This window comes from Haliaeetus albicilla, chromosome 16 (assembly GCF_947461875.1).
Source record: "Haliaeetus albicilla chromosome 16, bHalAlb1.1, whole genome shotgun sequence".
NCBI lineage: Eukaryota > Metazoa > Chordata > Aves > Accipitriformes > Accipitridae > Haliaeetus > Haliaeetus albicilla.
Genome location: NC_091498.1, coordinates 24,220,086 through 24,242,433, shown reverse-complemented (window position 1 = coordinate 24,242,433; position 22,348 = coordinate 24,220,086). Strand labels below are relative to the sequence as shown.

The following is a 22,348-nucleotide window of genomic DNA, read 5'->3' as shown; positions in this document are numbered from 1 at the left end:
AGTTTTCTTATAACTAAAATGGACAATCCATTGATACTTTAAACATACTTCAGTGCAAATCTGAATAAAATATATCGAATCCAACGCCAGTGTGAGTTCAATTAATCTAGCAGAATAATTTTATGGTACCATATTACAGTTCTGGAAAATATGGGAAAATCCCAGAGAAATTATATGACAGGCAAGTAATCACTTCCATTAAGGGATCACCCTTAAGTGATACTCTGTATCTCCTGAATTAAATCCTAACAGATGTGAACCACCACACATTAGCTTTGCATCATATTGTGCAAGTACATCAGATTTTGCTGTCACTGTCCGAATTTTTGTGGTACCTTCATCAAGACTATATTGTTACTTCAAGGAGAGTAAGTTCAAAAAAAAGAGCCACCTAAAATGAGTTGATTAAAGTGGTACAGATTTACAAAGCCATGGGTGCTGCCATTAAGTTTGTTGCAGTTAGCTGAAAATATGGATGGAATGGAGACAGAGAGTCATTTTATATTAAACACTACAAAACGCACTTCCAAAGATTCAAAGATAGAGGGAATGATCTAGCCAAGCTAATCTCTACTCCCTAAAGACCAGAACAGCAGTCACTAGAAGATGAAATGCACAGGAAAAAACTGAGTTTCAGGCAGATGACAGTCTTAAATGTCCTCAGTTGCTTCAAAATATACGGAGAGGAATGTATTATTAAAACAAAGTACTTTCATATACTTGCAAAGATCTTTCAAATTTATCTACTTTTGGTTCTACTGTATACACAGATACAGCTATCTACTAAAAGTAAAACCATTATTTTGGGTGAACTCTCATTCCTTTTCATGCATGTATACTCTTATGCAGAGATAAATAATACTTTTGCACTGAAGCTTAACTTATCTTTAGTTCCATTTTACATCTAGAAAACAGAACCACAGAGATGTGGAATGGCTTGCCCAGTGTCACCTGACAGGTTGGTAGCAGAGCTGGCCATGTCTTTTAAATCTAGTACAGTGTTCACTCAACAAGGTTGCTTCTCTGCATACAGTTCAGTGTAAATCAGCTGTAATTTAGATAGTATATTCAGCCTCAGTCCAAGAACCACTGAAGCCAACACCTTCAGTTAATCTAGATGGTGAATTTGTAGTGCTCTATAATATGAAATCCAGGTCTTCTAACCAAAGTTCTTGGAGAAAACATGAAGTTCATCTCTATATTAAAGCTCTCCCCAGATTTATACCAAAACTCTCCATGTGTTAAAACCAACCAACCAACCCCTAGCAATTCACACAGAACAAAACAGAGAAGCAAAATAGAGTCCTTCTCTTAGATAGTACATACCAAATATGCATATGAATTATGCTACAAGCATGTCCATATAAATGCTTTTAGTGCATTCAGGGCTGTGGGAGTAATGAGGCCTGGGTATGTCTCTCATATTTTCCCTGTGTTTATTGGCAAGTATTTTTAAAAAGCAAACTCAAACCAGGCTTTTACAGATTGGAAGAGTACTGCTGGATCAGTCTTCAATGAGCGCTCAGTGGGTATACAAGTAAGCTACTGCTTTTGTCTCTCCCTGAGAACAAGAATGATACACTTCTCTGACATGTTTGGTTTAATGAACTGCAGAATGAAAATTCTGCAACTGTTTAAGAAAAAAAAAAAAGTCAAACCAACCACCCTTTTTATGCTTCATATTCTGCAAAGCAGTGTATTATGCTGTTATTACAGAGAACATAATTTTTTTGCTATGTTTGATACTTGACTCCGTGTACCTTGGTTTGAATATCAGGATTTGCTCTGGAACATACCTGAGTTTGTGATAGAAGACAGTTTTAACTCTGTTCAGCTGTGTATAAGTGTAGCTTAATATTCTAAACGTATATGTTCTGTATGAATGGAACACCATTTCCTTTGTATATGATTGACACATGATTCCAATTTTACCTGGTTTCAATACCAGCAGTATTGTAGTAAACTGTTGGCAACCAGAAAGCAGAACAGCGAGCATGTTGTGCAAACCTTATTGCTTATTTGTACTGAACCAATATGTCAACAACTATTTCATCGGTATACCAAATTCCTCCCCTCTGAATTCAAAGACAAAAGTTAAGACTTGGAATAAAGTGTCAAACAATGGACTTTTTTTCTGGTAATACACTTTCTAAAAACTGAGGAGTAAGATCCCATTTATGTTAGTATTAAAATATTTTTGAAGACTAAAAAGTGAATTTAATTAGTTTTAATAGCTTAGTATAATACTTTAAGAAACTTAAATATGAAATATAGCACATATATTATTCTTAAGTGATTTTTTAAAATAGCAAAGTTGTAGTAACAACTCACCAGCTTTTCTTCTTTAATGTGAGTGTTTTCTTCTTCAACTTTCTTACTAACTGCTGTCTCCTTAAAAAAAGAGCATGAAGAACAGTAAAAGGCATTTAAAATTACTGTCTATTTTCTGCAGTAATATTGTATTAACGAGATATTGTGAATCATCATGAGGCTATTTAAAGAAACTGAATTATTTTGAAATGTCTTCTTATCCATATTTTTTTACTATAAAATTATACTTATATTCCTATAGCTTATTTACTTCCCTAGAAAAGGTTGTTCTCAAAATAGTTTTGTTATATTGTATATGCAGTCAGTAGAAAGGAATGACTAATCTGTATACATCAGAGAGATCATTGCCATGATGTTTGCTGAACAAAGAACAGAAAATATTGATCAAAAACTTAATTAGTTTAAATTCCAAAATACCATTCTGATTTTTTGTTGCAGTTCTTGAAACTGTTTTTCCTTTGCTGCAAGATTGATGTTTTCTTCTCCCACCCTGTACTGAGATGTGACCTTGGACCTTATCAAGTCTGTAGTTACTTTCTTCAGTTCCTTAACACAGGAAACACATATAAATAGTTGATCCAGTATAGGCATTGCAATTCAAAACAAAGACAAATCTTTTAAACTATCCTGAGTCATGCCCTACTTTTAGATAATGTATGGAAACAACAGAATAAATTAGAGGAACTGAAATTTTTAGGACTGACTTGCTAAACTTTAAACTTGTCACACGCGGCTAAAAGTTTATTTTCATAGGTAAAATGTTATTGTGCTAACTTTACTCTCATGTGTTTATGATACTTAAGCATTTTGTTATTTTCTCTTCCAAGAAGTATATTAGAAGTGGAAATTGAGTTGGTCTTGGTAAAATCTCTTACACCAAGATATACAATAGGAATAAAGTACCTATTATAACTACTGTGTAGGTTCCTGGGAATCAGGATGAAAAAAGGAAGAACAGCGACTATCTGGTAAAAACAGGAACTGGCTATAAATTTGGAGGATCTTTGCTTTTCCTGAAACATTAATTACTTAATCTCAGGAGAATGCTAAATTAATTTTATATTAGAGGCTTCTACAACATGATTTTCCATCTAAAATATGCCTTTGATTTTATAGTCTTTACAGTCTTTTAAATATCCTGCTTTTTTTTTTTTTGGTATCTGTTTTCTAACCAGTTTATTCCAAGCTCCTAGTGCAGCAAATAAACAGCAAATGCTTTGATCTCATTAAATTACAACTTATAGTTCCTGGAGTCATAAATATTGTGCCCTGTTCTCCCCCACCCCTCCCATTCTGGTACAAGGTAGTCTGTTTAATATCGCTCTCTCCTTGAGCACTCTGACGTTTACTCAGACAAATAGCAGAGGTTATGAATGCTGTTCACAGATAGTATCAAGAATTCTTCATGATGCCATAGTGGTGAACCAAGCATTCAGAATGGTAATAGTTTTATCTAACAACTAAGTTCGGTCTGTTTAACTTTTCTTCACAAAACTGGAATTCCATCTTATCACAGACCAATGGTTTAACTGTTCTGGACAAAATCATATAGCAGTACAAAAGAAAAAAGGAAGATTACATTGTAGCTGAAATTCACAAATACAAAGTTTTACAGAAAATACAAGTATAGGTACGACTTTTAAATAAATTATTTTTTTGCTAGAGGCATTATTTCTCATGTATTTTAGCAATAACTGAATCAAAAATGATCTAGTAAGTACTAAGTGTAATTGCAGAACCAATTATAGAACCCAAAGACAGCAGTGCTTTAGAATTGTGATACCCTGTAAGCTAGTAAGGCTTTTTCCATCTTTTGCAATAAAAACATGTATTAGTTGTATTGTTTTTACTAGACGGCTCTGTAATGAAATATGCAAGGAGAGTTCCTCTATTTAAGTGGCAGAAGGTGCAAGCAGTTTTAATTTTGTAAAAGTGAAAAGGTGCACTGTGCCAGTCTTTACAGAAAACTAGAGGAATGGTACACAAAACATAGCTAACAGGTTGTGTGCTACACAAGCAGGTGCAAAAGCCTGCTATGGATCTGATACTATGTATTTTCCAAAACTCAGGAGTTTATTGTGTGCAGAAAAATCTTGCTACATTTTTGTCAGGGGGAAAGAACAAGTCATACTAAGTAAATCATGCCCTTGAGGTAGCAAAAATGACTGGATTTTCTTCTTTGTATATAGCAGGTGGATGTGTATAATCTATCTGGAACCAAACCCAGATCTGCTAATCAGCAGTCAAAGCTGTAGGCAGGAAAAAACAAAACCAACAGACAACCAAAAAATGACACAAACCTAAAAAGAACCAACACAAACCAGATCACCAAAAATAATGAGAAAGTTTTCCATGGTGAGTGAAAGCACAAGCTATGTAGCTGTGAAAATAATATAAAACAATTTTAGAAATACATATGTGTATTTTCTTGTACTCTGAAAAAAAAAAATCATCCCCAGAGTTTTTGCTTCTTTTTCTAGTAGCTTTCTGTCATTAATAAGATCACTAGTAGTATTCAGAACCCTATAAATTAAATTGAATCTGGAAAATAATTTTATCAGTTTTTGGGGAATGCTAAGAATGATAAGGCTTTAAACCCATTCCTTTGATGTGCTGCTAGCAGCCAACGCTTAGGGACATGGTTTCAGAAACACTTCAAGCCAGCGTAAGTCAACAGTGTCACAAAAGAAACAGTCCTGCTCCTTAAAAGTATTTTCCTTTTGCCAGTTGATCTAAGCTAAAACTTCCTTCCTTTTTTGGTAAAATGTAGTTTTGATTAACACAAAATTTTAATTGTACTTTCCCTCAAGGCCACACAAATACATGTGCCAGCATGAAGAGGTGGTATGGCACTGGAAAAGCACCAGGCACAGGCAGATGTAACCGCTTCGCAAGACAGTGCTGATACCTTACACAAACTTTAAGTGTATCCAAAATTGCAACTACATTTTTTGTTCTCTTCCCAGATTGGTGCAAGTGTCTTGTAATCTTTCAGGCCTTGAGCAGCATAGCTGTCTTTTAAGCAGCAGAACGAAAGAAACCTTTTTCTTGGCCAGATTTCAATGCAAGCATTTTCATAGTGGTTGAAAAGAATCCTACCACACTGAATACCTAAGCGTTCAAATCCTAAAATAAACGTTACTGGAAAGGAAATTGTGCCACAGCCCATTAAGCTAAGATTTAGGAACTGGGCTTGTAAGTAGGCAATGTCAAGAGGAAACTACAACCTCTCCAAATAATATTTCTTTCCACAAATCCCAGAACACTAAACCTGCACAGAATGGACCTCAATTTAACCCACATTTTACTGTTGTACATATTTAATGCCCCCATCACACACTTGCAATTTCATTACAATTGGAGATTAGTTTATTTTTATCCATAAATGTTGAATAGCATTCACTAACTTCATGTTCCCATTAAGAACAAATGTGTGAGATCATCCTGGTCTGAGTCGAAGTAATGGCCGTGATAAGAGCTGACAGCCAAATTAAGATTTTTACTACTATGGATAGTCATTCCCACTCCAGCACTGAGGCTATAGAGGAAAGAAGTTTGAACCCACAAGCTGTCAGAGCTGTTAGAGGTCAGTCAAGTCTCCAAGGCAGATAAAACCAGCTTTGTAAGTTGTCCCAACTTGTGCTGCAGATATCATGACTTCTTTCAGCTATGTAGCAAGTGAAAACAGCCTGGTAATCCCTCTTCCAAACTCCCCTAAATATCAAAGTTTTCTCGTTGCTTTATACCTGTTGTAGGTCCCTTCAGCCCTATGACAGATACGTTCCCCAACAAGGGAAAACACTTGACTGCTTTAAGATCACTTCTGCAATGGTTAGGCTAAGTACAAGGTAACCACAATCAAATGAAACAAGCTCAGGGGACTTCTTACTGGGTTCAAACACATCTTTTCTCTTCTCTTGCAGAGTAACCGAAAAGACAAGCCCACAGCCCTTCACAAACAGAAGTTGTGCTGAACTAACAAGTGCCATTACAGATATAGTAAAGAAATGCACTCTCTCACTGCATAACTTTCCAGAAATGTTTTATAAGCAACCTGTTGAAATAGGGAATGATGAAAGAGGGCTGTGGTTTTTTGTACTGTATTGTTAATTTTTAACTCTGTTTTCACAGAAATTCTGTGTTTTGAGGAAAAAGGAATGTCTTTCTGTTATATACAACTTTTATTTATAAAACTATGTTTACAAATAAGCAAACCCCCACTTTTTTGCAAAATAAGGCATTGCCACAGCAAAGTGCTACAGCACTACCTAAATATTAAAATGCTAAGAAATTAAGTTCCAGTTCAGTTTTCCACCTTCATTCAGAATAGGATGGTCAAATATTAAACAACCAATAAGAAATTCAGAAATAGCCATGATAAAGGCATTTCCCGGTGAACTGAGGAAGCCAGATTAAGTTTCATTTGGCCCCTTTTTCTGCTTATCTAGCAGTATTTTATTTAAAATTAATTACCCATGACCTTAAGAATCAAGACCACAGCTGAAAAAAAATGGATCAAGCAATATGTTTGATTACTGGAATACATAAATCAGTAGCAGTTTGTCGCACACCTCTGTTACTCAGAAATTTCACTACGTAAAATTTTCATAAACATTTTTTTTCTTACCTCTCAAATTACTTACCCTCAGAGAATTCTAAGTAATGAATTATTCCTGGTTTCTTAACCAAAAGCAACAAATCTGATTTACTGTAATGCTTACAAATTTCTAAAACTCCTAAATTTTTATATTTACGATATCTTTCAATAAAGGTATGCTGCATTTTAGATGAATATCCCTCTTTTTGTCACATACAAATTATTTATTCTTTTTTAAAGGAATTGTACAGATGAAGTGTACCGAATGCACACAAGACAAAGTTGTCCTCAGACCTTCAGGGCTATAACTATATTAGCATTCTAACAAATATGGCTTTTCTGTAGAGGAAAGTTATCACCACTGACAAGTTCCAATATTTTTCTGTTGCTCTTCCATCCATCAAATATTTCAGATAAATAGTTTTTATGTATAATATAGAAACATATATATAACCTATCATTTACTAAATAAACATTTCTAAATAACATAAGACCTAATTGTGATTTAGATATAGAGAATTTTTCCAGTGTTCTGCTTTACTGTTATTGTGTTTCTCAGTCTGCTTTTATGATGGTAGGAGTTCTGAAATCTCCAAGATCAAACAGTCACTTCAAAAGTTGATCTTTTTGACACTGAGGTTTGCCATGTTATATTCTAGTATCTACCTAAACAAAACTAGATTTAATTCCTGATTAATCTTTACTGTGGCTAGAATAGTTTCATGTAATAAAAATTAAATAAAGCACTAGAGAAGGTAAGAATGAAACAAATGAAAAAATCTTAAACTGTCTCTGTTTCAAGATAAAATTTAATTTAAAGTCAAGCTTCTAGAGGCATCATACTCCAAAGAATCTTAACAATAAGAGGCTATGTGCTCTTAAGAACAAAAAACAACACTAGATTCAGGAAAAATTTTCAAATACTTCTGTACTTTCAAATCTCATTTTTCAGGCAAAAAAAGGTCATGACAAGTAAATATCCAATTTTTGATCAATTTAACCCAAATATAAAATGGTCATAGTCCCTTCTCCTCATTTACAAATTATCTCCTCCCACCCCTTTTTGTTTTGCAAGAAATTCACAAACTTTGCAAAGATTCCATGGTAGTCCAAAGCATTCGTCTGGAAGCTGGGGATTAACATTAGGTCAAGAAGTTGAGAACAATCATACATTTGTTACCTACCTAAAATCCTCAGAGAATCAAAGGGAGAAAAAAAAAAAGTGGAACAGAAAAATAAGGATATGAAAAAGATGTGGTATGGAAAGATACTGAGTTCATAGGACAATTTTGACTTCAGAGGGTCCCTTTGCTCTTCTCCTGTCAGCACTTAAGAAACAGCTCAAAGGAAAAAGAGAACTTATTCTTCTCACTATTATGCATGTTCAAGAGTGCAACTCAAAAACATACCTGGCCAATAGTAGTTTCTGAATAGATGAGGGCAGAAAAGAGCTTAATGGCCAGACAACTACTTTGTCCATAGTATCACTATCATCTAACGTCTCAGTTGCCCTGGCACAAAACTCTCCCATTTCTAATGGAGATTCAGTTATGCTTTTTATCCTACCTTCAAGCTACCAGCTTGCTTCTATGGCAACTACTCTTCACGTTCTACCTCTCTTTGACTAAACTGAAAACACCACTGCTACCTTTCCATATGAGATGGGAGAAGCAATGACAACACAGCACAGGGAAAACAGAAGTTACTAATAACTAACAAGAAATAAGTAGGATCCTGTAGAGGTGATTGAAATTCCCAAGTTACAGAAACTGTTCAGAGCTCCTCCAATTTTAATTGGCATTCATCTGAAGTATCTGTGCATAACAAGGGAGCGTAAGACTAATTTAGCCATTAGTCACAGAATGAAGAACAGTTCTGCTGCTTGTCCACTACTTATATTAATACTACAGCAGCTAGTAGAAGTCCCAAAGAATCCCACTTATACATTCAGAAATGCATACTATACTTACTTCCTTCAGATTACTTATTTCTGTCTCTTGTCTTTTATTCACTGATGTGAGTTTCTTATTGAGCTGTATCGCTTCCTGTACTTTAAAAAAAAAGTTAAAGCATGTTAATAAACACTTGCATATTTGAATGAGTATTCGATTTATAACTACAATGTATGTGTATATAATTTATAAAACAATTAAACATCTTTGTGGAAAAGAGACTAAGACTGAAAACATGACTTAACTACTTTTCTGTATAGTGTAATACTACACTGGAGGATTACACCAGGTGGTACTAGGTGTTCTACACATCAAACAATGAGTTAAGACTTTTCTGTATGCTAGTTTGCTTTTTTTTTAATTGTAATTTAATTTTTAGTGTCATTTGATGTCACTTTATTAGGATCACTTCTCCATGAACTTTTAATCTTAGTTTTGTTTTTTAACTAAGGCTTTGCTTGTAATTTTCTGATGATTTTGATGATTTTTAGAGGAACATATAACACAATGGACCTCAGAACATTCAAATAATTGACTTAACATAGGTACAAAGCTATATGCACATAGGACACGGAAGACCGCAAACAGCAGAGGATAATGGAGAGGAAAACTCTAAGAATAAGCTCTGTCCTTTTTAAAAGGGAAGGGAATTTTCTCTTAGACTTTATACAGGCCAAGATATCACTGGGAAATTGCTTGAAGTTTCACAATGAAAAGCTGAAGATATTCACTGGTCCCTGTACTTTTTCAATCGCCTCTATTCAGTCTTAGTATTTTGATCCTCTGAGGTCTCTCTTCAGCCTTTTTTATTTCCTGAGTCCTCTTTATTCACTCCTGATCTTTTTTCTTTATTTTCTCAAAAAGCTTCTAGCACAACACTTGAATACAAGAACTCTAGACACTCCATCACACCCAGAAAGTCCCTGCCTTTTCTGTTAAAGGTGGTAAGCATCATAGGGAATGATGGACAACAATAGCCTTACAATACCATAAGCAATTTTATAGTTTTATATGAGAATATGTGCTCAACAAATGAAAATAGTTCAGAATGTAACAAATATCTTCTGATACAACTTAGATAAAACCCACGAAAACAAGCAGGCAAAAAATGGTAAAGCTCTCTCCTACCTTTCAACAAGAGTCATGTGTTGACTCTCTAGCTTTAAAATACTAACAGTGGGGTGTTAGGCAATAAAGTTTTAGATTTATTATAAATTGTAGTATTTTTCCCTATACAGCACTATAACACATCAATTTTCACTTTTTTTCCTACATGCTGCTTTAATATAGCAGATAAAGAACAACAGTTAATAAATTTAAACAACTTGCATAAGAAATGGCTCATATACTTTCTTTCTGACTTTTCCGCTGACTGCAGTTTCTTGCTCAGAATTTACAAGTTACCTACATGCCTATTGCACGTCTTACATACTGCAATGCAAATTGAATTCTCTCTGTAGTAAAAGACACACTAGAGTCAAAGTGGTAAACAGACTGGCTTCTTGAACAAAAGCAGTTAGTAACATTTAATCTTTTCTAGAGGTTTGTTTTACAATTACTGATAAATGTAAGTAGAAACATGGCAAAAAGCATTTATATATGATTCAAATAGTGTAAATACTGAGAGTAAATGTTATTTTTCCATGAAATTGCAAAAAGACTTTTCTGTATCTGACACAATAGAAAAGCCCTGTCCAATGAAAATAAAAGGAAAGCACAGCAATGTGTTCTCTTAATTTGTTTTTAATATTAAATATTAGCCCAATAAAAAAAACAAAACACAAAAAGTAACTTGAGGTACTGAAATATCACAAACACACATAGAACATGTTACCAATTTATTCAAACTAGATCTGAAAAACTGTTTGGTTTCAGGCAGAAAAACTCCCAAACTTATAAGCTTCGGTATTTGAAAAGTTTTTGGGGTTTTGTGGTTGGTTTGTTTTTTGTTTGCTTGATGTTTCTTTTTGTTGTATGTTTTGAGTTATACAACTACTTCTCCCTTTCCTTAAAAAAATAAATTATTTTTATTTACGTCCTGCGTATGTGTTTACATGGATGAAAACTGCAGGCACACAAAACAATATACAAGTCCATATTCTACACATACTGTGATGTTTGCATAGAAATTTATCACAGTTATGAGAAACAAGGATTTCTCTCTCAAATTAATACATACAAAACTTCATTTAAATGAGGTATTTTTATTACATGAGGTTATCAGCTTTGTTATTTTACAGATAAAAAATATATTTTTATATAAAATAAAAGTATGTGGAATAGTATTTTTGCGTGTTAGTAGTCTCACAAATAATTTTATGTTTCAACACATGAACAGAGTTAAGGTACGTATTTGTAAAGCTTGAATAGCTATACAGTCAGAATCTACATAACAATAACTGCATAAAATTATTCATACCATCCTATTTATTTACTGAACTGGTTTTAAGATTTTATGTTTCTGTACTAGAAAATAATTTTTATTATTTCATTAGTGCTTTCTGTCCATTTCCCAACATTAAACCTACTTTAAAAAGCATTCATTTTCCCCTATTTGCTAATTCCTTTACTTTCACCCCCTCATTTGAGCTGGTAAAACTGTTTAAGTTGATTATGACGAATGGCAACAGGAAGCTGATCCAAATTAAGCATAATATTTTTTTTTCTTTTTTTGAAAGGGGTGGGTCTGCTGCTGGACTGTTTTGAACATGAATCAGTTCCTCAATATCATTTACTATATGGTCACACACACAACTGTAGTAGTGTATCAGCAAAGAGCAGAAGAGGTACAGGGCCTGTGCTGCTTAACCTAGCACTGTCACAGAAAGAAACACTGAGGAAGCTACTGAGATACAGTCATTATCAGTTGTTATATTTGATGTTTAGCACTGGGTAGCTGCTATTTTTCTGAATTTTCAGGTGTCGCCACCTCAGTGTTGTCAAAACACAGCAAAAACAAATGCTGGATGACATCTCAGACATACATACCACTATGCTCTAGTTTTCCATGAACACCTTTTACAATTCCAAACTGACATGCAATAGTAGCATAACACCTCTCAACTTCATTCAGTTTCTTATGATGCTCCTCTTTCGCTGTTAGGTACATCTGTAATTTCTGGTCCTGTTAGAAACATAAATGAAGTACCTACTTAATGATGGTAACTAACATGTATAAATCAGCTCTCCAAATGCTTTTTAACATAATAGCATAAATGCAAAATCATTCCCAGATCATCTCAGTTGTCTATTTCATATCTAATCAACAGTTCCCATTTCCAGATAGCAGCTTATGTCGAAGGCCTTCAGCTGTGTGTTAGATTATCAAAAAAGCACATTAACATATTTTTATATGTTGTTCCTTATACTTAGGAGAACTTTCATGTAACTGTCTTGTATTTGTATTAACTGTTTTCAAATCCTGATTTCAAGTTTTCCTTTGTTATGTGGCTTAAACATGTTATTTAACTTGCCATTGTATTGTGAACATAGCCTAACATGATAATGCTGCCTGTGGTTTATACTTGCTGTCCTGCACTACTACTCAGTACTGCATTGCGTTCTCGCATTCCTTTGATGTAGGACGTCCACGCAGTTTAATGCAGTCCCCACCCTACATCAGCTATTCAGATAGGGGCTGTACCTGCCCATGTCTTTGGCTGCAGATTCAAAAAAATACAGTGGCTTCAGCAGCTATGTTTGTATCTCATTGCCCCAGCTGCTTATTTGTCTCTACTGTAGTATTAAACCAAATATGCCACACTCTCAGGTTGCAGCAATGCAATAAAATATGGGGCCTGTTTAGAAATTCTAGACAGCTTAAATCACAGCCCCCATAACCATTGTCCCAGCACCTTCATAGAGCAGCACAGGGCAGAAATGAGTAAGGAGCTGGAGACAGCTAAGAGTAGGAGCTCCTTAAACTTTGGCAACAGTGCTAGTGTATGCACCATGAAAATAAGGCCTATAGATAGTTATTGTCTCCTGCTACATAACAGAAGCAATCTATTATGCACACAGTGTTCACTTGTCTCTGTAAAGCCACTAGTAAATGTACTGTCTTCCTTTTATAGTCTTAAACACTTTCCAGCATAACATGGTTTTAATCAACAAGGAAAACTTTAAGCTACATTGCAATACAAACTGAGACAAAAATACTGGGTTTTTTTTCCAATACAACATTGTTTAAAGTATAGGGCCACTATGATAATCAAGGGATTTGAGCACCTGACATGTGAGGAGAGGCTAAGGGAGCTGTGACTGTTCAGCCTGGAGAAGACTCAGGAGGATCTTGTCAAATATGTATATATACTAGGTGGGGAAGGAGGAAATAAAGACAACACAGCCAGACGGCTCTTAGTGCCCACTGACACAAAGTGAAATACAGGAGTTTGCACTTAAACTTGAGGGGACAAAAATTACTGTATGGGTGGTCAGACATTGGAACAGGTTGCACAGACAGGCTACAGCATCTGTCTGTGGAAATATTAAAAATCAGACTGGACATAGCTCTGTGCAACTGGCTCTAACTGACCCTACCTTCGAGCAGGGCAGGGTTAAACTAATAGATGCCTGACAGTCTCATCCATTCAGGTTCTGGGATCGTTAAAAATTACATAGTGCCAGAACAATTAGGAGAGAATTTGTGTATTTGACACACCTAAATAAAATAATCTCAATGTACTTCTATAAACCAGAAGTGCATCAACTACTTCTAAAGAGTAGTGGTGACTTTGATTTAGATTAGTGAAACTGATGCAGATTAATACCCCATGCTTCCCAGAAAAACCTAAATAACCTTTTAACGAGTAATTATTAATTCCTCAGTATCAATTAGCAGTTGTAGTATCTTCAAATATGATGAATTCACTTCTATTTTAAGATTATGTATCTGGGGGGGAGAGGGGGGGTGTTCTAACTACTTTTGTAAGCATCTAACACTTTATTTTTACTTCTGTTAACATCTTGGCCTAAGTAATACATTATTGCAATGAATCCCACATGGTAATTAAGTAAAATGTATTTAAGTTTAATGAATTTTACTAGTCTCTCGTGTTTTGTGAGGGGGTGATTGAAAATACATATTCACAGGAAACTATATTCAGTGACACATGCCACTGTTTTTTTAAAAGTTATTTGTTATCCCTTCTTTCACATACAGTAATTTTTTTGTGTTCCTCTTTATACTGTATTTTAGTTAATAGCTTTGTAGGTACTATTTGGTCAATTTTAAAATTAATTTTCTCTGAAAAGAGTGGGTTAAATTAGTTCCTGAGAAAAAGATAACCATTTATTTAGACATCTAATCTGTTTCTAACCTACAGTAGAGCAACACAGCAATGAAAATGAATTGGGCCAAATTCATTCCTGTGTGTAAATTCAAGTTACACAAGGATGAATCTGGCCCAGTCTGTTTGGCTTCTGTAAGGCTCCATTTCCATATAGTAACAAATGCAATACATGTCCAAGCATCAGAGGATAATAAAAGCTGATAGTAATCAAAAGAAATGACCAACATGAGGCTAGCAAAAGAGGATATACAATACAAATTTCTCATGTTTTATAAGGTATGAAATTAAACACACTACAGCAAATGGAAAGTCATAATGGAAGCACTGGTAAAGAAACACCACCACTTACAGTATCACTGCAAGGAATGTAGGTTGTGAATGTCCATCTACTTTCTCTTTTTCCTAATCATAAGTAAACTGTTGAAGAACTGTGCTTAACTAATGCTAGGATGTGGATTTTATAACAAAAAAAAAAAAAAAAAGGAAAAATTGTATTTGTTTTTCCTGATAATCATTCAGGTGTATTTATTCTAAGAAATCAATGAGCAGGGAGGCATCACTAATTTGAGACTCGAACAGCTTATGGCAAGATCTGAGGTTTTTTTCACTTTCTTTTATATGGATTTTTCTTCATGTTCTCCCTATTTCTTTCTTAAGTCAGCAAGACAGTGCTAGTCCCTCCTCCTCACTAGAAAAGTAGAAATAGGCTTTGTAGTTTCCCAGGGCTCTTTCCAGTGAGAAAAGGAATTGGCCTGCTATATCCTCAAGAGTTTTATCAAAAGCTTACCACTGGCCTAAATATGATTTTTGATGGCAAGCTGCTCTCCAGGCTTAGTGCACAGTAAAATAAAAGCCTGAGTATGTGATTCTTCTGCTTACAGTGAAAAGGTCTTAAAACATTCTTCCATAGAAGACAATCAAGAAATACCAGGAGACACTGCAGGATAGGGAGGGTATGACCCTGGAGTTGGAGTAAGACCCACAGAATCTTGGTGGTTCTTCCTAATGTCTGATACTGCAAGGATAGGAATTATTGCCCTGCTCTCCACCAGTAATAAAGATAAGCTGGGATGGGGAGTGGAACTGATTGTGGCCATATGGTTTGTTGAGGCACAATGATTTCTTGGTGGAACTAGACCAGAGAAATGGCTCAGGGTCAGGTAGGTGACTGGAGGAAGACAAAGAGGGAATTGCTCATATCTCAAAGATATTCTGGAAATTGAGTCACTAGTCAGAGTTACTCAGTGAAGCAGAAGGTGGTAATTGGGAGGTGAAAGTGTCAAAGAAACAAAGGAGATGTAATAGCATGGAGACCTAAGGCAAGATCATGTGAAAATTATGCAAAGGGTTACCAATTGTAAATCTTCAAAAGAGGAATTTTTTTCCACAATAGTTCCTTTACTTCCCACTATTTTTCTACTTCAAAATAATTATTTTTAATTTATACTGTATCACTGCCTTCTCACTGTATTTTTAAACAACATAGTAGTTACAGGCAAATTCCTAAAAAATGTGGAAAGGAAATAAAAATAACATTCCTATCTTAATAATCTAAGAACAAACCAACTTTTAAAATTACATTTATTTAACATTTTACAGGAATCAATTTTTCATTCATTTGGCAACTACATCCGTATTAGAAAACTAAATGGTGGCAGGGAAGCTCTCAGGAAATGCCTATACTGTTGTTAAAACATCCGTGACGCATTTTGGCCTATGCCAAGTAGCACTCATGTAAGCAGTTCCTGGGCACGGTTCAGGAGACTGTCTGCCAGGAACAATGTGGGTTATTTGGATGCAGCTTCCCTCTTTTTTGAAGAGTGGTAGAGTTTAATGAACCCAAACCATTTTATATCACTTGACTGCAGCTTCACTAAATGGTCTCACAAACATTTAGTTTACCAATATAAACACAGTCAGCAAGTGAAATTAGACTAATTACCAGTCATCCACAGAGGCAGTCACCCCATCTACTCTACTTATTAATACTGATGCACTGAATCACTACCTTGTAGACAGTAATGTTTCCCCATTGACTACACAGAGATCTGGCACTCCAAGTTTGCTCTTCTGAACTGCACCCAAGACTTGGTCTCTAAACCAGCCAGCACTAGCCTTAATATCATTCTTGGGTTTATTTTATATTTTAGCACCATGATATATATTTAAGTACTGCAGAAGACAAATAACTCTTAAATGCTCACTCTCAGACACGCCCAGGATCAGACAATGCAAGTTAACAATGGAACACATGAACAGATGCTACACTCAGACTGTTCTAGCATTCTACATTGTATCACATGCCAGGAAATTAATGAAGGAGGAAATCAAGACCTGACCAAGGCCATTTTCCTCCAGTTATTTCTTTATTTCAGCAGCCAGAATACAATACAGAACCCAGACTCAAGTGTATTCTATCAAGACAACTAGCTTCGTAGTAATCATCCTGTAGCCTCCTGACTGCATGAGTGCTACTATCCATATGCAGTGAGGTGCAAAGTGACTACACTGCACACAATAATCAACACTTTTATTGTGGAAACAAAGAAAAGATGGAAGAAAATTTTCTATTTTTTATTTCTTTGTCTCTATACAGTCTTTCAATATGAAAAAAAACCTTTCACTATTTTAAAATTCTAGCATATACCGTAAGAATTATATCAGCACTCCAATTTTCACATAAACTTAACTGGATAGCATGCTAAAATATGGTGTATATGCAAAATATTAACATTGCCTATACCAGACTAAAAGAACAGAATTAAAGGAACAAAACCAGAATAAAATGCTACATCAGTAAGGCATGCTCAATCCCCAGCACATACAAAAGCTACTTTACTGACTGGCAGCATTGCTAAGGTGCCAGATATAAACTAAACAGCACATCTGCTTACTTTCAAAACACTAGCCAGGGCATGATCTAATCTGTCTTTAACAAAATTGAAATAGAAATGGGTCTCAGATAAATGAATGGTTTGGAATTTCATCCATTTTACTTTTAAACATTTTGCCTTTTGTGATAACTGACTAAGAGAGTCTACGTGGGCTACTACACTACTTTGATCCCTAGAACATACCATTTATTTTAGTGTAACTACTCAGGGGGTAAAGTTGGTAGAATTTGACCTGGTCTAAAACTGTATTAGCCCACTACTGCATAAGCTTGTAGGAAAGATTTCACTTCTGTTTACACCTTGTGGTTTTGTTTTCATCATTTCATATCAGAGCATCTTCTATAAATATGGCCAAGCCATACACGGTATGTTTAGTGCCACATGCGAAAGAGAATTTCTAATGCCTTGTCCCCCACTCAATAGCTTTTTTAATAACCATACTCTCTATCAAAGTAACAGTACCCCAATGTTTTCAAAATATTCAAATAATCAATTATTGAAAAGTTTATAAACATAAGAAAGGAAGATATTTCTTTAAGCAGCACAGATGCATTTCTAGCTTATAGAAAAGGTGTTGTGATTTAAATATTTTCATTCATATGGAAGACTGAGCTTGCAAGTTATGAAAGAATGGTAATATGTGAAATGACCTAAATCTAAGTTCAATAATTTTGTGTATTTTAAATACATTTTTAGATCAGATGTATTTTAAGAATAAATACAAGTTAAAAGTGAAGTAAGACAAAACACATTTTATGTTGCCTTTGATCTTTAACTTGTAGCCTTATCTCCCAGGTCAGAGGGCACATTATTCAATTTCACCATATTTTGTGTAAAACCACTGTAGCGTTGAAGATGACTTTCAGTACAAATGTCATGGTACTTAAAGGTAAACTGGACCCTAGTTTTTTGAGCTTCTTAATTAAAATCACAGTTTGTAATGGTCTGACAGTATTATCTTTATTCTTTCCAGTTGAGCAGCAGCAGAATTTTCACAGCATTTATTCAATCAAGCCTAGCAATGTTTCTGCAGCTCACTCTTTCACTTCCTAAAACAGACAACAGGGTTCAGAGCAACTATGCTGTCACTCTATATAAATTTATTCTCTGTGTCAGAGGGAGTAAGCTGGACTGGATGAAATCTAAACTGTTCAGGGGAACTGATGTTAAAAAGTAATTCTGAGGAGTGAAAAAGAGTGAGAGGAAAAACATTATCAGTTTTTCTTAAAAACAAAACTAAGAACTGCTTGAAATTCTCTATTACTTCTTTGAGACGAATATGCTAGATCCTGTAAGGGTAGTATAATTACATTATTCAAATCACAGTCTATAAAAAAAATCTTCACTCTAGTCTATAAGGAGAACAAATGTACCAATTACACTTTAGTTCAGGGAGAAAAAATTCTACATGCTAAACAGCAGCTATCACACTATAAGAACCTAAACCCACCGTATTTTAAAGTTTTTCAGATTCAAAGCTGGTACCACCTCTTTTGGTTATTTGTAATAATTATCACATTATCATTTAAGTATTAGAGTTGTTTAGTATTTGCATTATACTCTAAGCAGGCATTCTCTTTTCATAAAAGCTGTTCCTTATTTTTTCACTTTTATTAATTTCTTACCATTTCATTCAGTTTCTTTTGTAAAGTGTATTTTGAAATCTGTAAAATGAAAGAGAGGTATTCATTAAATTGTAGTTACATTTCTTCTGACGACAACCTGCATATTTAGGTATTCTCACACTTTGGATTTAGTTGCATTTATTGCCAATCCAATACAGTAATACTGGTTTGAATTAAAGATTACACTATTTCTTTTATTATTAGATTCACTTTACATAATTTCACTTCAATATTTAAATTACGTAAAAATGCTTTACAGTGATTTGTTACTAGAGGAGTTTTGAAAAATGCATAAATCCTTGTGTTTTCTGACATGTATCATAAAAATAATGTGTAAATGGACCACAGCCTGTAAACTAGATTCTTAGAAATAAACAGAGAAGAAAACAGAGATAAAAATGAAAGTATTCCCTCAAGTCCTAGAGAAATATAAGTGTGTTCTCTGTTGGGGAAAAAAAATATTCTAGGTAGATATTCTAACTGGTAGCATATAAAGACATATTGAACAAATCTTGCATGCTTTAATAACAAAACTGACATTTGAAGTAATTAACACTGTTTTTCATACACCACAGACATCAGAGAATTTTGACTTGCATAATACTTAAGATCTCAAGAGCTTTAGTCTCTATAACTTAAAGCACTTAAAGAGAAATGTCAAAGAACCCAGTGTGTGTAAATCTTATACAGAAAATATTATTTCTAGAAAAAAAACCCCTAAGCCTAGAGAACAATCATTTTAAGGTAGAATTCTGACTCTCTGGATGGAGAGGACTACAGAATCAAATTAGAAATTCTTCACTCTTATTTTAGGCTGATTTCCAAATAATTTTTCTGGGTCCACATGTTCATTGTAACCTCCTGCTTCCACAAGGCACAGCAGAATTTCCTAGATCTGAACTATGCTGTTACACAAATGTTTGATCTGTGAACATTAAACATTTAACGTTAAGCTTTTTTTCTGTTTTATCTTACAAAAGAAAGGCCAGTGGCATCTTTCATTACTCTTGCTGTCCCCACATACTACGTTCAGCAGACCATGGAGAGATATCCTACATTATCTGTGCTATACCAAGGTTTGAAGAAGGCAACAAAATCCTTACAGCTATTGCATAGAAGGCCAGCCATGGGAATAATTTTCTTTTTGCTCTTAAAATACCTTCACTGTTAACTAAATGATTAACTGATAACAAGTAAATGCATCCCATTGTAAGAGAATGTTAATAAGAACCAAACATGTTGCAAAATCATGGGTAATAATACATGATAACCAATTTGTTTTCAATAGAATTATTATCTCAGTTTTGGGCAGAAAAATAATTGGTTTGTGGCAATACCTGAAATCTGACAAATCTGACAACGCATTACAATACTAATTCTCTTCTGTGTTGAGTTTTACTCTTTTAATCCATTTTCAAAATATCTGCCTTGGTCATTAAAAGAAAGCCAAATACTAGCTATGTCCCTATGTCTTCCTTTATTTCAAGTAACTGTGAATCACAGCCGCAACTGCTCCAACACCATGTAATGATATAAAATACAATACAGAACTAACACTAAGCAGCACCAGAGTAAATTGTATGTTTATCTGACGATTTTACTGTCAAATAGGCATTGGAAAGCCATGGATTAAGTGGTAAATACAGAAACCTCCTAGTGAAACAAAGGAAAATAATAAAAAACACAGGTAGCACTGAGTTGGAGGCCCAGTGTGAATACTTGTAACTGTTTAGGAGTCCAAAACCAAAGTTTCCAAACAGGTGAGAAGTAAGAAGACAAGAATAGAAAGAAAGCGGAAGACTATGGAAATGAAAAGAAAGCATATCTCATGTGCTATTTGGACTTCTACTGAGTCTGCAGTTCTTCTGGAGGAAAAGAACTTTAGCTGGAAGGCTAACTTAAAGTCATCTTGACACTGAAGACTAGAACAGAAACTCAGAAAGCAAGGTGTACATGTACTAGAAAGATTAAATGAGAAGGCCTTAAAGGCCCTCTTAAAAACAACTATTTTCTTACCAGTGAAAAAGCTAAAACCAAAACACTTGCATACTAAAGAAAGTTATTTAACAAAAATAACAGTTTACCTGTAATGCTTTTAATGCTTCTTTCAGTCCATCAATTTCTTTTTCTTTTGTTTCTACAGCAAGTTGATATTTCCCCTTTCAACAAAAGCTGTACTTCAGGATTTGGACAGAATAAATGCATTTACAACAAGAATTTATCAACAAGAATGTTACAAAAATAAAGCACTACTCCACTATGACATAACAATTCATTGGCAAAACCAGGTCAAAGTTCAGCTAAATAATTTTAAAATGTACACATATATTGCTATAAAAAGAAAAGTGAAAACACGATAGTATATTTTCACCACTTATGACTAGTCAGTAAGTTTTAAAATTTTCTGTTCTGGGAGAGACAAGCCTGACAAAGGCAGAATTAATAAGTTACTTTAGTTTAGAACAAAGATAGTAAATAACAAAGAAAGTATCAGGTAAATCCACTTTCTTATCTGCTGTAGCAGGCTCTTCACAGGAACAACCTCCTCAGCTTTTCTAGTCCACAAAGATTGAACTATAATCTGCTATCACTAGAATTACTAAATACATGCAAGCACATTTTATATTTATTTTTTTATATATATATATATATATATATATGCGTGTGTGTATATATACACACACACATATATATGCATGTGAACAAAGTCAAAGGACTTCAGTGGACTTAAATCAGGTAAGAAACTTGGGCAGCAATCTACACAGGGAGAGCAGAATCTAGATATCAGAGAATATGCCAGGGAAAACAAATACATCCATTCAACCACCCCTGTGTGTTTCGGTCATTTCTAACATAGTGCTGGCTGTGCAATCTCCTGGAACCATCTTGATGAGTTAAAGTACATATAATGTAAATTGGAACGAAAATTGGTCTTTGTATTCAAACTCTGTCCTGAAACACTACAGCCTGATTTATTCTTTCAGTTACTTTGGTATAAAGTACCGAAAGTACTATTGAATTCAGTGGAAGTATTTAGAGAAAAAAAAACCCAACAAAATAAAAACAGCACACAATTTAATTCTGAAACAGTGGCTGTCATTGAAAATACAAATCAGGGACTACTACATAGGTATGTATGGACCAAAAGGATGTCTTAACAAGAAAAAACTCCAAATACAAGCAAGAAAATAAGTTAACCAGATAACACAAATGCAGCAGACAATAAAGTTTACTTTGATATACTTTCAAACCAATTTCACTTGTTTGCAAATTTCTGTGCAAGTTCTTTGAAACATACAGCTTACTCATCCATGCTTAATCATTGGGAAATTTAAGTGAAACAATAGAGTCCACACACAGACATTCATTGGCTTTGCTGTTTGAAACAGGCTCCTAGCATAACAAATGCAAAACCTTCATTCGGAAGAGGAAGCAGGCACTCAGCTTGGTATAAAAACTCACATGGTTAAGAAAAACCCCATCAATTCAGACTTGAGTATATCTTACTTCAGTTTAGTTCAAGTTCCTTAGGAAATCAGGTCAGGTAAATCAATAAAAGCCCTATTAAAATCTGGTTTTACTAAACCAGTTAGAATTGTTATTTTTCACTAGTATGTGAAAAAGGCTTATGACAATTTGTTCCAAACCCCCAAATGAA

General features: G+C 34.5%; 1 protein-coding gene across 1 annotated transcript in view; it reads right to left on the bottom strand.

The window, feature by feature from the left end:
- CCDC73 (coiled-coil domain containing 73) overlaps positions 1 to 22,348 on the bottom strand; it is a 56,240-nt gene that overhangs the window by 18,849 nt on the left and 15,043 nt on the right. Inside the window, exons 5-10 of the mRNA XM_069803980.1 lie at positions 20,775 to 20,849; positions 18,691 to 18,729; positions 11,869 to 12,004; positions 8,899 to 8,978; positions 2,749 to 2,877; positions 2,332 to 2,391 (exon numbers count right to left, since the gene is read on the bottom strand). Coding sequence (XP_069660081.1) covers positions 2,332 to 2,391; positions 2,749 to 2,877; positions 8,899 to 8,978; positions 11,869 to 12,004; positions 18,691 to 18,729; positions 20,775 to 20,849 — 519 coding nt within the window. The remainder of the gene's footprint in view (positions 1 to 2,331; positions 2,392 to 2,748; positions 2,878 to 8,898; positions 8,979 to 11,868; positions 12,005 to 18,690; positions 18,730 to 20,774; positions 20,850 to 22,348) is intronic.